The sequence below is a fragment of the Talpa occidentalis genome, unplaced genomic scaffold, assembly GCF_014898055.3.
Source record: "Talpa occidentalis isolate TD23 unplaced genomic scaffold, MPIMG_talOcc4v2.1 talOcc4.7, whole genome shotgun sequence".
Lineage (NCBI taxonomy): Eukaryota > Metazoa > Chordata > Mammalia > Eulipotyphla > Talpidae > Talpa > Talpa occidentalis.
The window spans coordinates 27,802,838-27,820,641 of NW_023605083.1; the positions used below are offsets into that span (position 1 = coordinate 27,802,838).

The 17,804-nt window shown below is 41.1% G+C and overlaps 1 protein-coding gene across 6 annotated transcripts in view; it reads left to right on the forward strand.

Moving 5' to 3' along the window:
* The window catches only part of TJP2 (tight junction protein 2), a 122,339-nt gene that overhangs the window by 93,141 nt on the left and 11,394 nt on the right, over positions 1-17,804 (forward strand). For all 6 annotated transcript variants that reach the window (XM_037495177.2, XM_037495174.2, XM_054689115.1 and 3 more), the window contains 12 exons: positions 767-870; positions 1,501-1,654; positions 3,975-4,083; positions 4,187-4,317; positions 5,698-5,764; positions 6,809-6,959; positions 11,394-11,502; positions 12,639-12,849; positions 13,516-13,703; positions 14,500-14,595; positions 15,476-15,555; positions 15,967-16,177. In XM_037495177.2, coding sequence (XP_037351074.1) covers positions 767-870; positions 1,501-1,654; positions 3,975-4,083; positions 4,187-4,317; positions 5,698-5,764; positions 6,809-6,959; positions 11,394-11,502; positions 12,639-12,849; positions 13,516-13,703; positions 14,500-14,595; positions 15,476-15,555; positions 15,967-16,177 — 1,611 coding nt within the window. The remainder of the gene's footprint in view (positions 1-766; positions 871-1,500; positions 1,655-3,974; positions 4,084-4,186; positions 4,318-5,697; positions 5,765-6,808; positions 6,960-11,393; positions 11,503-12,638; positions 12,850-13,515; positions 13,704-14,499; positions 14,596-15,475; positions 15,556-15,966; positions 16,178-17,804) is intronic.

Here is a 17,804-nt window from a genome sequence, read left to right on the forward strand (position 1 = left end):
TCTTCCCCACTCCCCACCCCCACAGCGGTTTTGGGAACAGCTTGTGAGTTGTAGGCAATGTGACCCTTTTCCACTACATATTTAGGCAGATACCTTACTAGGATAAGAGCATTCTCCTGTATAACTATAGTACCATTATCACACTTAAGAAAATGCGCATGATTATCCTTTTTAATATGGTACATTCATTTTTTTTTTAGATTTATTTTATTTATTTATGTATTTTTTTATTTATGCAAGTACTGGGTACAGTCAGAAGCGTGGGAGGGTGAGAGAATTCACCAGAGCCAGAGCGGGGAGCAGAGCAGGCAGAAGGACTGAAGTACACTGCTGAGGGGAGCAGCGGGCGGCAGGAGAGGTCTGTGCGCCATGTGGGACCCTCCTCCGGTGGCCGGGGAGCAGCCGAGGATGGAACCGGCGCTGCAGAGGCTGCGGGCAGCTTCTCAACCCAGCGCTCAACCGCTGCGCCACCGGGGAGGCCCAGTACATTCATTTTGTATTTGCTCAGAGTCATAACCATTCCCACTCCAGTTTGGATCTCCAATCTAGGGAAAGTCCATGCACTGCATTTGGCTGTAAGTGTCTTTTTATCAAGAACAGTTTGACTGTCTCTTTTTCATGACATTGACTTTGTTGTTGTATCCAGACCTGTTGTCTTATAAAGTGCAAAATTAATCTTTCATAAATATTTTGAAATAACCCGAAAAACTAGATTAAGTTTTCAGAACAGGTTGGTGAAATAAATATGTTTATGTTTGCCTCTTAGAGTATGGCCTCAGGCTTGGGAGTCAGATCTTCATAAAGGAAATGACCAGAACAGGTCTGGCAACTAAAGATGGCAACTTGCACGAAGGGGACATCATTCTCAAGGTGGGTGGACCAGGGCAAAGGACAATTAAAGAGCAACACTTTCATGCTTGGCTTGTAGGCTGTATGCCAGTGCCAACAAAGTCAAACTTTATGACAAAGGCTGGGAAAATCAGCCGACTGAGAAAGCTTTATAGAAAAGCCAGACTTGGAGATTTGTAATAAATGTTAGTGTTTTTTTGTTTTTTTTTTTTTTAGTCATCAATGAATACTTTTTTCTTCTTTGTTTATTTAATGTTTAAGCTCCTATTCTCTAAACTAAGGAAAGATGAGAGGGAGAGTTGGTGGTATATGAATGCTGAATATTTAATAGTTTGTGTAAACCTCTCCAGTTAAGAAACACGTTCCAGTGGTAAACCAAGCCTTCATCTAGAGCTTGGAAGTTAAATAAATTAACAGTAACTTAAGTATACTACTACAGATCTCTCACGCCGGTATTTGAGATCTAAGCACATAGGGCTATATTTAATTTAAAGGATAATTCATTTTTATGCAGGCAGTCATCCTAAAACCTGTGTCTGTTTGACTAGTTGCATGACACCTTTAAATTTTAGAAGGGTAGAATAAGAATTTTCTGTTTTGCTGTGAATAGCTGTATTGCATATAACATTATCTCATTTTTTATAAACACAGATAAATGGAACTGTAACTGAGAATATGTCTTTAACGGATGCTCGAAAACTGATAGAAAAGTCAAGGGGAAAACTCCAGCTAGTGGTGTTGAGAGATAGCAAGCAGACACTGATCAACATCCCATCGCTGAATGACAGTGACTCCGAAATAGAAGGTAAAGGGAGAGGAAGCTGTAAACTTAGCTGGAACAAGGCAGGCTGTTAGGTCCACATTCTCATCTCTAGTTAGCATAGCCATCCAGCCAGCCAGCAGTTAAATTTCTAAAGAAAGCTTCTCTTCTAAACTCCCATTCCAAAAGATAAGTGTTTGGTTGTTATTTTTTTTTTTTTGTTTTTTTAAAGATTTATTTGTTTATGCATACAAGAGCTGGGGTACAGGCCAGACATGTGGGAGGTGAGAGGATTCACCAGAGAGTAGGGAACAAAACAGGCAGACTGAAATAAACTGCCGAGGGGAGCAGTGGGCGAGACAGGAGAGGTCTGCCTCGCCAAGTGGGTTGCTCCCTGGCCAGCCTGGGATAGAGCTTATACTGCAGAGGCTGCAAATTGCTCCATAGTGCGATGCTTGATCCCTTGTGCTGCCAGGGAGGCCCTGGTTGTTATTTTCTTATCAAATTGTCGAAATTGAGTTTTCAATTTGAAATTCCAGCATTCTCTTGACTTGTAAATTAGCGTCTCAGTGGACTCTGGGCAACTAAAGCTAAAACTTATTGGTTAAAAAAAAAGGGTATATATGAGGATTTCAAAGAACTATTAACGAAACATTTTTATTTTTTATTTAAAAAGATTTATTTATTTATTTATACAAGCACTGGGTACAGTCAGAAGCGCGGGAGGGTGAGAGAATTCACCAGAGCCAGAGCGGGGAGCAGAGCAGGCAGAAGGACCCAAGTACACTGCTGAGGGGTGCAGTGGGCGGCAGGAGAGGTCTGAGCCCCATGTGGGACCCTCCTCCGGTGGCCTGGGAGCAGCCGGGGATCAAACCGGCGCTGCAGAGGCTGCGGGCAGCTTCACAACCCAGCACTCAACTGCTGTGCCACTGGGGAGGCCCCAAAACATTTTTAAATTGCTCATTCTTTTTTTTTTTTTTTTAAAGATTTCTTTATTTATTTATATAAGCACTGGGTACAGTCAGAAGTGCAGGAGGGTGAGAGAATTCACCAGAGCCAGAGCGGGGAACAGAACAGGCAGACTGATAAAATACACTGCTGAGGGGAGCAGCAGGCACGTCAGTAGAGGTCTGTCATGCCATGTGGGACTCTCTCCGGGGGCCGGGGATCGAACCGGCGCTGCAGAGGCTGCAGGCAGCTTCACAGCCCAGCGCTCAACCACTGCGCCACCAGGGGAGGCCCTAAATTGCTCATTCTTAGACTTTCTCATGTGGTTGTTTTAAAAGGTTACTGCTATTTCCAACTGAGAAGGCAATATAGAGGATAGCTAAAACGAGTAGACACTATAATAATAAAAATGATTGAATATTGTGTATTCATTGCTGAGCAATGTGTCACATCTTCTCTTTTGTGACGCTATATTCAGTGGTTGCATATGAATTGTACCTAAAATAATTGGCCAAATGAAATCTATAAAAATCGCCAGTAAGTATTCATGATATTTCCTGTTAACTGTCTAGTATTACTTTGTGCAAAACAGAAGAGATTAACTTCATAAAGTTTTAGTTATCTATCTATCTATCTATCTATCTATCTATCTATCTATCTATCTAGAGAACAGAAAAGGCGGATTTACTGAAATACCCTGCATAGGAGTGAAGGGTGAGACTGAAGAGGTCAGCTATGACAACTCCTCAAAGTTTAAAGGATTGGTTGGTTTTTAACAGGATAATGTTTTATAACCTAGTTTAATTTCCATGACATCAAAAATATAATCAGTTGGTTACTACTGAGTACAGTGAGTACAGTGAGTGAGTATAGTGAGTATAGTGAGTATAGTGAGTACAGTACAGGTAAACAAAGGGAACATGAGAAATAATCCAGCATGTCTGGAGCTTATAGTTTATTTCCTTGCTATTTAGAGTGAGGCTCTCAGTCCACCCACAGTCTCAATGTCACCAGGGAGCTTGATAGAACTGCAGAATCTCAGGCCCCACTTCAGAACAACTGTATGCTAACATTTCCAGTGGTTGTACGTACATTAAATCTTGAGAAGCACTAGTCTGTGTGATAAATATGAGCATATATGTATAGGATCCAGTAATTCATTCTGACTCTTAGTAACAGTATTGTTGGAAAGTGTGGGGAGAGAAGAACCTAAAATTCCGAATTTGACTTCCTCTTTATTAATTCATGCCTTTCCCTTCAAATGATCAGATTTGTTTCCAAGGGACAAAAATTAGACTAATAGCACTTTTACTGTCAGCTTGTCTTCCCTTTCCCATGTTTCTTACCCAGAGAAGAGTGTCACTTCTGGTGCAGGTCTTAAATATTTTATTAAGTCTTTTCTTATTTCTGAAACCAGATGTCTCAGAAATAGAGTCAAACCGATCGTTTTCTCCAGAGGAGAGACAGCAGCAGCATTCCGATTATGATTATCATTCTTCAAATGAAAAGCTGAAGGAAAGGCCAAAGTAAGCTGATGTGTATTTCCCCTTGCACACCTCACTGTGCATGGACACATACCTATTTGTGAGTCTGTTACATTGTGAGACATTAACGTGATGTGTGCTTAAGTTCAAGAGAGGACAGATGGTCCAGGATGGGCGCCACTCCTACTCCATTCAAGTCCACTGGGGACATTGCTACTGCGGTTGGCGTTGGCACTGAGATCAGCAAGGAACCCCGACACCAAGAGGAACCCCCAGGTGAGGTGCATTTTAAATAGCCGTGTTCAGGAATCTGTGCTTGGTAATTCTGGAGGCAAGCTGAAAAGAGTCTGCAAAGTTTTTTTTTTTAATTCTCATTATAGAGGAGGGACTTTTGGTATTGAATATTTTTATATGCCAATAAATTAGACCCATTTGTTATATTCAGTTAGTTGGTGGTGTCCTTTTGCTTCCCATTCCTGATCCAGCCTGAACTGCTTCTCCTTACAACACTCCTGACATGAAATGAGTGGGGCTTTTCTTCCACCCAATAATCAATTCTAGAATTCTCCAGACACTGACTGGGTGGCCTACAATTGAGTTCACGTCTGACACTGACTACCTAAAGACCTGCAAGTTAAGGCCCAGTTATCCCCCACTTCAGATGCCAGACCCAGGTCACCGCCTATGCTCAGCTGTAAATCTGGGATTTCCTTGAGCCACTTTTCATGTTTGATTATTTGTTCGAATGACCTATAGAACTCAACAGTAAGTAAAGAAAACACTTTACTTACTATACGAGGTATTTTTTTAAAGGATATAATTTATGAATAGCTGAAGGAAGAGCAAGGCATGGGGGAGGAGTATAGAGCTTCCATGTCTTCTCAAGATGTGTCACCCTCCCAGCACCTCAATATGTCCAGCACCCAGAAGCTCTCAGAACTTGGTTCAAGGTTTATGGACTTCTCACTATGCAGGCACAATTGATTAAAACATTGACCATTGGTGGTTGAGCTCAAGCTCCATCATCTCTACTCTTCAGAGTTTGGGGGAAAGGTGTTTGAAAATTTTAACCCTTAGTCATGCCTTGGTTTGTCATTCCTAGGCACCAGTCATCATTAGCATATAAAAGACATGCTTGAAATTTCTAGGGTCTTAGGAGCATCCTCTGTGAAACCTAGAACAAAGGTTAAATACGTGGTGAGTGTGGTGTGGTAACATACACCTGAGGATGCCATCCAGTTAAAACAGGAAAATAATAAATATGCGCTTAGCACACTACCCCATTCTCCTAGCCTTGCCCTTATCACCCTACAATTATCATCGTGATCTTACTTGCATAAGCATTGCACTTTTAAAAAACAGCATTATTTATATGATTTTTAAAAAGTTATCCAAAATGCCAATTTCTGTGTATGTGATTATGCACCTTGCATTTTGGAGGTTCATCTCTCCTTTATTTTGAGAAACCATGGGTACCTACTAATGCCTTAAAATTAAACTTTAAACTTTATTTTAAAAACTTACTTTTGTTTGAGTGATGACATATGTATAGTGTAAGGTACAGACTTGAAATGTTTTTGGATTTTGTCATATTAATGTTTATAGACAAACTCCTGTTAGTCCAGGTTGATAAAAATAAATGTTTTTTAATCATAGCTTCTCAACCAAAGGCAGCCCCAAGAACTTTTCTTCGTCCTAGTGCTGAAGATGAAGCCATTTATGGGTATGTATTTCAGCCACTCTTTTTTCCCCTTTTCTTCTTCCACACAGCTCTGTCTCCTTAACTAAAATTTATAAAATGGTATTTTAAAATTACAGATGGTGATTTTGCCTACCCTATTTACAAGAAAGAGAAAGTATTAGCAGGAAAAGCAAAACATGGAAGTGAATGAACTTTGTGATAATTAATTTGGCTGACTTGTCTCCTTACCTGAGTACTTTTCCAGAATGTTGTTCTGAATATTTGAATTTGCTAGATCAGTAATACCCACACAGGTGTAGTAGTATTAAGCTACACCCTATTTACTGCACTTGATAGCAAGAACCCCTAGTTCAGTGTCAAAAACTGTGGCTGCTTGGCTAGGGCCCAGCATCTGTGTGCCCAGGCTTTGTCTCCATTTGACAGGGCCCCTGTGGTGGTGGCAGCAAACTTTGAAGAATCCTGAACTGGGAGTCAGATGGCCTCGATTTTAACCCTAACCGTATCCTGTATTTGCTTCCTAATTTTTGAATGAGTGTCTCTATTTCTTTTTCTTTTTTTTAATTTTTTTTTTTTTATACAAGAATTGGGGTTCAGGCCAGAGATGCGGGGTGGTGAGAGGATTTACCAGAGACAGAGCAGGGAACAGAACAGACAGATGGACCAAAGTTTACTGCTGAGGGGAGCAGCGCGTGAGATAGCAGAGGTCTGTCCCGCCATGTGGGTTTTTCCCTGGCTGGCCGGGAATCAAACTCGTGCTGCAATGGCTACGGATTGCTTCATAGGTTGCATCTTAACTCCTGCGCCACCAGGGAGGCCCGAGTGTCTCTATTTCTATTTCTTCACTGGTAAAGTAAGCCAGCATGTATTTACCTCATACTCCCAAGGAAGATAAAACTATAGATTACGTGCAGAAAATGAACACTCTTTAAAGTATAAATCATACTATATATAGAAAAAATTAAATCTCTCAGTGGCTATTTTGATTCCCCTTTATCAAAAAAACAAAAACAAAAAACCAAAAAAAAAACCCTCCGTCTCTCTTTCCTGAATCTGAACCCATTGCAGCCCCAATACCAAAATGGTGAAATTCAAGAAGGGAGACAGCGTGGGCCTCCGCTTGGCTGGTGGCAATGATGTGGGCATATTTGTGGCTGGCATTCAAGAGGGAACCTCAGCCGAGCAAGAGGGCCTTCAAGAAGGGGACCAGATTCTGAAGGTAAGGAAAGCCTAACTGTGCTTCTAAAAGTTACTGGGGAAGAATGTGGTTTTCTAGGGATTCTTCCATAAGGGAGGGGGAGGTGGTTTGGTTGTGAAAACCAACCAGCTGCAGGTTCCTTTTTGCCAAGCAACAAGGTCTCGTCTTCTAGTAAGTTCTGTTGTCTCAATACGGGAACCAAAGCTCATCCTGATGTTTTGGGAAAGTTAAATATTTAAGGCCCTTGCAAAGAGGCCTTACTGATTTGCTTATCAAGGACATTGAGACTGTAACTTAATGTCTAGGATTTCCAGTCTTTCAAAAGTCTCTCTAATGTTTGTTTTATTTTGTTTATTCCCCTGCCTGGTTATCACTCTTAAGGCAGTTTGCCGTAATTGAGTACACAGTGGGTGTTGGTATTAGCTTGTCCTGTTTTTTTTTTTTTTAAAGATTTATTTATTTATGCATATAAGAGCTGGGATACAGGCCAGAGATGCAGGGGGTGAGAGGATTCACCAGAGACAGAGTGGGGAGCAGAACAGGCAGATTGACCAAAGTACACTGCTGAGGGTAGCAACGGGCAAGTCAGGAGAGGTCTGCAGCATCATGTGGATTTCTCCCTGGCGGGCCGGGAATTGAACTCGTACTGCAGAGGCTGTGGACTGCTTCATAGTGCAGTGCTTAAAAACTTGTGCCACTAGCGAGGCCCATCAGCTTGTCCTATTTGAACCTTGTTCCAGCTTCTCAGTTCTGTAACCCCAACTCAACCTCTGAGACTCAAGTTTCTTTTGTCTATACAAAGGAGATAAAAACTCCTGCCTCTCAAGGACCCTAGGAAGATTAGAATAGATAACACCCTTAGGCACCTCACAGAGCTCCTGGTACAAAGCAGTAAGGTCAATGTCTCTTCTTTGGTTCTCCCCCATGAGAAAATAGCAATTTGGTACCACTCTGTATTATTGACAATTAAAGTTGTCCAGGAAGAAAGGGATCTCCTGATTAATCAAATATTGGTACTTTTAAAGTTTAAATCAACTATTGGTTTTAAAGAGTTAAAAAATGATACCTAGATCAGCTTTGACGTTTTCTGACATGCATATGACTAATTTTCTGTTGACTTCACTATAGACTTCAGGAATGTCAAGTACCTCATGGTTATGAGAATACAGAATGCTGGGGAACTGACTTCATGGACATTTCTGTGTCAGTAAATTTGCAGTTTTTCTGAGAGTTTTTTTATTGTCAACTATAGTGGAAAATCTATATATAATGAACTCTGTCATAAAGAAAGGGGGTCTGGTAAGAACTTCTAGGTTTAAAAGAGAGGAAAGGAAAATAGTTGCAGAATTCCAGAGGAAACAGGCAACAGAGCACAAAACAGGCAGTTTTCGTCTTGCTGGGCTTTTGGCTCCGTTGCTGTAGTTTAGATTTCATTTCTGGAGCAGATGAAGGGCAAACCTTGATCGTGAGCTTTGCTGAAGCTTTCTAGTGACATTCTAGACCCTCTTTGGTTCAGGTCAGGATCCTAGAAGACTAACTGTACCTGAGTGAACCTCATGGGACCACATGATCCTAGGAAATACCACTTAGCAAGCACTACCGATAACAATCCCATCTAAGTGCCAGCTCATACCAGATTACTCTTGGGCTGATGCCAGGGAAGAAAAAACACATATTTCCTACTAGTGTGGAGCCCTCAGATGTCAGCTAGAAATTTGGAAGACTTGCTTATGAAAGTTTAGGGATAAAATACTTTAGTACCTTGGGGAGGGGGGAAAGGAGAGATTTTCTGAATTTTTCATGAAGAAAAATAGTGAATTCACCTAATAGCTAGACAGACTTGGCTTCTCTGTAAGTCATAAAAGGCAAATGGAATTGCTCCCACAGGTAAAAGTGGTATTTTTTGTGATATACTTTGGTGATATTCAAAAATTAATTCTTAGGACAGTGTGCCCTGGGGCCTTCCTGCTGGCTTAGGGATTAAGTCTCAGCACTATCACTGCTGTGGCCTGAGTTCGATCCCCCAGTCAGGGAACTAACACACATGGCACAGCAGACCTCTCCTGTCTTGCCTGCTGCTCCCCTTGGCAGTGTATTTCAGTAAATCCGACTGCTCTGTTCCCCACTCTGTCTTTGGTGAATCCTCCCATCCCTGGCAACTCTGGCTTACACCCCGGCTCTTCTGTGCAAAAATAAATAAAAATCTTTTTAAAAAATTAGAAAAAAGTAAAGTACGGATTTGGTTTACTAAAACACAAAAACAAAAAATAGTGTGTTCTATTTTTTACCCTGGACACAGGAAGGGATTATGGGTACCAGTCTCTATAGCAGTGATCCCACATGGAGATCGGGCAGTAGATCCCAAAAGGAGCCCTCCGTTCTACAAAGGGGAGAAGATTGAGCTCACTACTGGGGTGGAGAAGCTGTCTTATACTGTAGCTGATACAGAATCCTCTTTCGGCTCCCAGCAGACACGCCAGGCCCTGTAGACTACTGAATAGATAATGAAAGAGGATATTTATTGAAAAGGACTGTGCCACCTGACCTTCAAGTACCAAAGTGCTGCCCTGGCCCTTTGCACTTGACTTTGTCTCTTGGCCAAATGGGAATATACGTGGTGAACTAAGTACATACACTAACACTTTCTTCTGTAGTGGGTTTTTAAGTGGAGTTCTTCCTTGTGTGGCAGCCTGATATGTGGGATGAAAACATGAGTGTGCAGTCCTGTGGCAGAACACATGCCTTATCAATAACAGAAACACACACACTCCATGCTTAGCTTGTCTATCTCTTTGCTTATTATAGATCTGATATGGTTTTCGCTTCTCTTTTGGAAACTTCTGTGGGATGGAAAAGAGAAAAAGAGTTTGGTTAGTAACTATGTGTAATTTTAAAAATGTTGCCACCACTTGTGCTTTAATTTTGACCATTGTAGTTTTGACTTGATGGCCTCATGTGGCCAGAGAGCTGGACAGAGCCCCTATCTTATTTAAATAAACAAATACAAGCATTTACTGTGCATATAAAAACACACATGTGACCATCTGTATACACAGGTGTAGTTGCACAAAGGACACAGTAAAGGATTAGATACCAAACTGCTAAGATCCTTAATTGGGGTGTGGAGACAGGAAAATGGCAATTATCTTAAATGCTAAATATTGTTTCCAGGTAAAGCTGACATGATAGCCTTAGCGAACCACTTTAGTTGAGATAAGATAGCAAGTAAGTTTTAGTCTGAACTTGACTATTTTTACCTTTTTAAGTAATAAAACTCTACTCTCTGATTAAAGGATTCTACAGTCCTCATACCTAAAGAAACTATTTTTTTGTAATTTTGTGTCTTCATTTATGTAATATGTTATTAAATATTAGGTACATTAAGATAATTTGTGTTTAATTAATTTGTAATTATTTTGTTTTACCATGGCTTTAAAGAAAAAAGACAAAATGTCCTTTTCTTTGTGCCACGTTTCGATTTTACTTTGCTTTCTAACTCATCTTCCAAAGCTATTTACAGTTCTCCAACTCACTTAATGGGGAATAAATATTATGGGCTTCATGCCAAAAATGTGTGGCAGAAGCTTAAATGTATATAGGCTAATATATTAGGCTAATAGCCACATAGATGAATGTTCTTCAATTTCATAAACATGTTGAACACTTTTAGGTGGCAGCAGCTGTAAGAGAAAGGTGGAATTGGTTAGAATCTTTATTTTCTGGCATTTATTTGAACCAATTTTAAAACAGCGTTAATGCCTTTCTTAAACTGGTCCAGCATACTTGTTGGCCAGAGACCCCAGCATTCCATTAGCATAGTTACAGGTTTCCAAGTTGTATGTTACCTCCCTGGCCACCTCTGTTGGGGACTCAAAGGAGAGAGCCCCAAGTAGAACCATGAGGAATTCTAATCTGATCCAGAGGCAAGTCCCTGATGCAATGGCAGAGTCTAAGCGATGGGCAGTGTGGGGAGGCAGGAAGGTGTGGAGACTCGCACGCAGCCGGGCCCTGGCAGGACACAGGACTTGAGCTGGGACACTGCACATATCTTCATATCTGGGATTTGCTCTGGGCCACCCCTGTTGAAATCAGATGAAAAGCTCAAGTGGGGCCTCCCAGGTGGTGCAGTGGGTTGAGGGCCATGCTGTGAAGCTGTCTGCAGCCTCTGCAGCACGGGTTCAATTCCTGGCTGGCCAGGGAGCAACCCACATGGCGCGGGCAGCAAACCTCTCCTGTCTCCCCCGCTGCTCCCCACAGCAGTGTCTTTGATCCATCTGCCTGTTCTGCTCCCCATTCTGTCTCTGGTGAATTCTCTCACCCTCCCGTGCCTCTGACCTGTACCCCAGTTCTTTATAAATAAATGAATCTTTAAAAAAATAAAAAAGAAGAGCTGAAGTGGCCCCTTGTTGTAAACTTCTTTTTTGTCTTTTTTTCCATGTTTGCTCTTCTTATCAGGTAAACACACAGGACTTCAGAGGGCTGGTTCGGGAAGATGCTGTTCTCTACCTGTTAGAAATTCCAAAAGGTGAAATGGTGACCATATTAGCTCAGAGCCGAGCTGATGGTGAGCATGTTTCATTGTTAGTTTAATGATGAAGAGAGTGGGGAGGTTGGGAGAGGTTATCTTGAGACCGGAATAGACAAAGCTGGGTAGTTAAATAAAAGTGGGTCTTGACACCTAATTATCTGGGTCACAGTTATGTGGAGGAAAGTGGATAGGTACCATTTAACTTGATAGAAATGTTTTCTATGCACCCACTGAAATATCTGCACTAGTTAAATTTACTTTTCTGAACAGTGAGCCATAATTTTCCATATGACAGATGCAGAGGGCCATGCCTCCTAGGTGGCTCCCACATTAGCCCTTATCATGACAAATGGCTCTACCTTTCTAAGCCTTATACTCACCTGTAAAGTGGGAGTTGATAGTATCTTCTCTTTCCGAGAGTTAATTGGCAACACATCAGGTTTCTCCAGAGAAACAGAAGCCATAGTATGTTTGTATATTGTACATTACTTAAAGTACACACACACACACACACACACACACACACAGAGATTATTGTAAGGAATTGGTGCTTGCATTTGTGGAGGCTGGCAAGTCCCAAGTTGTACAAGGTGAAGTCTGCAAGCTGAAGAGCTGCTGATTTGGTTGTAGTACAAGTCTTGAAGTGTAGGAACCAGGGAAGTTGATGGTATAGTTGCAATTTGAAGGCTGGGGGTGGGAGGCCCAAGACCAGCAAGAACAGATATTTCATTTGGAGTTTGAAGGCTAGAAAAAGATTGTTGTACTAGTTCAAAGTAAAGAACAGTTTATTTTCTCTCGCTTAAGGGAAGGTTCACCTTTTTGTTCTATTCAAACCTTCAGCTGATGGAAGAGTTCCATCACATCAGGGAGAACAATCTGTTTTATTCGGTCTACTGATTTAAACATTAATCTCATCCAAAAATATATCCTCACAGACACACCCAGAATAGTGTTTGGCTAGAGATAAAGTAAACACATAAAATTAATCATCACAGAAACTCATAAATGTGCTATTTGTCTTCCTGTTTGAGCTGTGATTCCCACAGCCCAGTACATTGAGTCCACTAACTGAAGAGAAGTAAAGAGGGTGGTCAGAGATAGCAGAAGCTGTTACCTTGTCAAATAAGATCTTTGGCTAAGTTGAATGCAACCTTCAATGCTCTTTCTTTTAGTGTATAGAGACATACTGGCTTGTGGAAGAGGGGATTCATTTTTCATACGAAGCCACTTTGAATGTGAGAAGGAAACCGCACAGAGCCTGGCCTTCACCAGGGGGGAGGTTTTCCGAGTGGTAGATACACTGTACGATGGCAAGCTGGGCCACTGGCTGGCCGTGAGGATCGGAAACGAATTGGAAAAAGGCTTAATCCCCAACAAAAGCAGGTATCTGAGATCACATGTTCCCACACACTGCTGTTAAACCTCACTCGCTCCCAAAAGGAAGTCCCCCTTGACTTCATTGTGTGTAACCATGGTCCTCTCCCCCCATCCTCTACTTGTTATTGTGAAGTGATCTGGAACTGTGGACTAGCCAGTAGCTGGTTTGTGGTGGGTACTTAGCATCACATGGTTGGTTGCTGCACTTGGCTGGCACTTTCCTAGAGTGCCCACTACCAAATTTGAGCCAATACTTAGTTGCTGTAGCAGATCAGCTGACCTCTGAGACAATTCGCCCTTGTCTGGTGCCAAGCCCTCGTCCTTAGAAAGGGCATTGCGACCCTAGTGGGTGCCTGTTGATTGGCTGACAGTGGGGAGACCAAGGAAGTATAACTACTTTGGCAGGGGTTCCAGTATGTTTGCTGTGCAGCAGCCTGTGAGAATGGGCTTCCTTTAAGTGTTTATTCTCAGCTGCTTCTGGTGGATTTTATGTGCTCTGAATTTTTTCTGCTTCCACTGGGAAGGGGATATCATCACATTTCCCATGCTGTGAAGCTTCCTCATCAAACTGCATCTTCTCTAATTCAATCTCAGAAGTAAAATGGACTGATTTCACTAGTGACTGCCATTGCCTGATTGCAGAGATTTACTTCTTGTGGTTTCTCCTCTTAGAGCTGAGCAAATGGCCAGTGTTCAGAATGCTCAGCGGGACAATGCTGGGGACAGGGCAGATTTCTGGAGAATGAGAGGCCAGAGATCTGGTGTGAAGAAGAACTTAAGGAAGAGTCGGGAAGACCTGACGGCTGTCGTGTCTGTCAGCACCAAGTTCCCAGCGTATGAGAGGGTTTTGCTGCGAGAAGGTAAGGAAGCCAAAGGGCACCAGGAAATGGTCTGATTGGGCTCCAGGCTTGTTTTCCTTCATTTTCAGACTTTAATAGTTAAGTTCAAACTTATTAATGTTGTAATAAGTTTAATGAACACTCATATTTGAACTAAATTAACTTAGATCAAAGACAGGTTGTACAATTGGAATCATATTCAAACATGAAACAAGACTTACCAAAAAGTGAGTTATGCAAACTCCTGAATGGGGGTATATTTCTACAACCTCACTTATTTCTTTCTTTATTTTTTTTTAAAGATTATTTTTATTTTATTTATACAAGAACTAGGGTCCAGGCCAGATGCGTGGGAGGGTGAGAGGATTCACCAGAGACAGAGTGGGGAACAGAACAGGCAGACTGGCTGAAACACATTGCTGAGGGGAGCAGCGGGTGAGACAGGAGAGGTCTTCCACACCATGTGGGTTGCTCCGCGGCTGGCATAGATCAAACTGGCACTACAGAGGCTGCAGACAGCTTCACAGCGCTGTGCTCAACCACCTGCGCCACCAGGGAGGCCCACTTATTTCTTTAATACTATCATTCAAAAGTCTTCATTTATTGAGTATAGCAGAGTTTATCTATAATAATGGTGAGGGGGTGAAGGCATATTCTTCAGTGAGGAGCTGGGCTGAATTAAGGGTGGGAGAGCACACCATTTCTTTCATGTAGCTGTGTTATCAGTCACCTGTGAAATGCTTTTCTTCCTATCTTAATAACTATAGATAACTAAGGAATTTTATGTGTTCTCATGGCCTTTCTTGTCTCATTTCAGCTGGTTTCAAGAGACCTGTGGTCTTGTTTGGCCCCATAGCTGATATAGCACTGGAGAAGCTGGCAAATGATTTACCTGACCTGTTCCAAGCTGCTAGTAAGTCTGTCAGTGACATGATCTTTTCAAATTTTATTTAGGAAAATATCCAACATATAGAAAAATTGAAAAAATAATGAACAGTCATATACCTTCACCAGTCACTGTCACCAGTTCTTAATATTTTGCCATATAGACTCGTATACACACCTTCCTTCAAATTTCTCTTTTAAAAACTTTTTCACTGAACTCACATTTGTTTATCACATTACATAGGTGTCCATCAGATAGCATTATAAATCAATCTCTGTATGTATACATATAACCACCTTTATCTAAAATCCTTCCTTCTGATAACCACTCTTTGTTCTTATACACTAAAAGTTTGTTTTCCTTTTGTTTACTCATCAGCTTTTTTTCTTTATAAATTTCTATCGAACTATTTGAAAATTTGGCTTTTGGACTTTGCTAATAACACTTTTTGCCACTATGAATCTCCTAAGAGTAAGGAGATTCCTCTACACAACAATACCATTCCTCAATCAAGAAATTTAACATTGATGCAATACTGATGTATAGTATAGAGTCTGTTTTTCAGATTTCCTCACTTGTCTAACATGTCCTTATAACATTTTTTGAAATTCAAAATGCAACAACGGATCATGTACTACGCTTGATTTTTTTATGACTTTCTCTTTCCCTCCTTTTTCTGAATTACTTTATGACATTTATAATTTGAAGAGTCCAAGCCAAGTGTCTCATAGGTTGTTCCCTGTTGGACTGGTCTAATTCTTTCTGGCTAGATTTCAATTAAATGGGTAGTGTGGCTCCTTCCCATTGCCCTTATCAGGAAGCACGTATGTCAGGTGTCCCATCATTGGTGATACTAGCTTGGAATATTTGATTAGTCGCTGATTTCACCCTTTTTATTGACTTCTAGAAACAGAACCGAAAGACGCGGGATCTGAGAAATCCAGTGGGGTGGTGCGTTTAAATACCGTGAGGCAAATTATTGAACAGGTGAGCCGCAAACCATGTTGTCAGAAAGAATTGGGTCATGGTTTGCCGTCTTGTCTAGAATAGAATCTCTGTATTAATAATCATTAAATGTTAATGATAAAAAATGAATATATCTATAAGCTGTGTGGAAACCAGTCACAGTTCTGTGTTGGTTTTTTTCAGAGTTCTCAGCATTGTACCAAATAACCTGTTATTTGATTTTGTCAGAAGTACTAACAGGTTGGTAATATTAAAGTGGACATAATGTGGAGAGAAACATTTTCTGCTTTTTTATTTGTTTTTAAATTAAATTTTATATTTATTATTTAATTATAAGTTTTATTATATTCAGCCTTTATTAAGACAAACTCTTTGATACTGTATGTATGACTTTACATACATATTTACATAACCTTTTCCCACTTCTGACAGAATAAGCATGCGCTATTGGATGTGACTCCAAAAGCAGTGGACCTGTTGAACTACACTCAGTGGTTCCCGATTGTTATTTTTTTCAACCCAGACTCTAGACAAGGTGTCAAAGTCATGAGACAGAGGTTGAATCCAACATCCAACAAAAGTTCTCGGAAGTTATATGATCAAGCTAACAAGCTTAAAAAAACTTGTGCACACCTTTTTACAGGTAAGTGAAATTTAATGTGTGGTCTCTTTGTCCAAAGGAGAGATACCGAGAGTGGAAGACATAAGAAAATAATACGAATGGAGAATAGTGATCAAAATCCTAATGATGACTCTTTGAAAAGTAGTTAATCCTCTACAATGGGAATATTAACCCAGTGGCATTTGTATATTTACCTTTGCAATTTTGACTGTTTCCAAATGATTGTAAAGATCTGTGACATGCTGGTTATTTCACTGAGGTTCAAATTTTTGTGGGTGTCTGAAAGGCTGGTGAGCCTAGCATACCACACAGTACCCACATCTTTGTACAGACTACTAGATCCTTGACGGCTAGGACTGTCCATTATCCAGTTCTTTGTGTCTGAGGAGGCCAGCATCATTTACGTGAGGCATAAGTGTTTGTAACTCCAGTAGAACTGCCTCTGGCACTCCAGGCCAATGCTTGCCTGACCAACTCAGGAAGTCAAAGGTTTCAGGGTGACTGAAGTCCAAGAACAGGACAGGGATGTAGATACTGAGTGTGGAATTCCATCTGGAACTTTGAAATGAGCTGCTCTCACCATGGTCTCATCAGTCTCCAGCCTCTTGTATGGAATCATATAGTCTTCAGGACCTTAGTGGAACAGCTTTGACCAGTAAACTCCAATTGTCTACCAAATGGCCTTTTACAATGTTCTTCCATACTTGTAAGTTTGACTCTTCAAAGCTGTGTGGATTACTACATGCCTTCTGTTCGCCGTGTCTCACGCAGCCTGACCATGTTGCAATGTGAGTGTGTGTGCTGTGGCCAGAATCAAAGGTTCTTTTCATGATTTTACATTTGTGAGTTGTTATAAACTAGTAGGTGGGAATAGTAAGGCTGCTGTGAGGAACACAATAATTTGAAATCAAGGATTATGTTGCATGTAGGCTCACTGAGTTCAATAATCTTTTTCCTCATCACACAGTAACAAAACATTTCCATTTTCATAGATGAGTATTTAATGAGGACATTATGTAAATAACTGTCCTGGTAGTCTAATGGTGCTCCTCAGCTCAGTGGAGATGACATGGGAAACTTTATTCTGAGATTTGCCCAAAAGCTACTTGACTTGTTGACATAAGTTGAAATGTTAGACTGCCTCTTCCCCATCTGTTAAATCATTATTGAAAACATCTTACAAAAGTTATTTTTAAGTGCTTCCTTGGTGGTACTGCGGGTTAAGTCTCAGCACTATGAAGCTATCTGCAGCCACTGCAGCATTAGTTCAATCCCCGGCCAGGGAGCTACTCACATGGTGCAGCAGACCTCTCCTGTCTCACCCGCTGCTCCCCTCAGCAGTGCATTTCAGTCAGTCTGCCTGTTCTGTTCCCCATGCTGTCTCAGGTGAATCCTCTCACCCCACACACGCACCTCTGGCCTGTACCCCAGTTCTTGCATGCATAAATAAATAATAAATCTTTTTTAAAAAAAGTTATTTTTAAAACATAAAGCTTGAGTTCCATGTTTCTTGGAATTCCTGAAGCACTCATTTCATGATTGAAGGACCACTGACATGGAATTAAGCACTTAGAGATCCACGTAGGGATACACTTTATGAGCAAATAGGGAATTTTAAGAGCACCACAGTATATTCTAGCACTTAGAG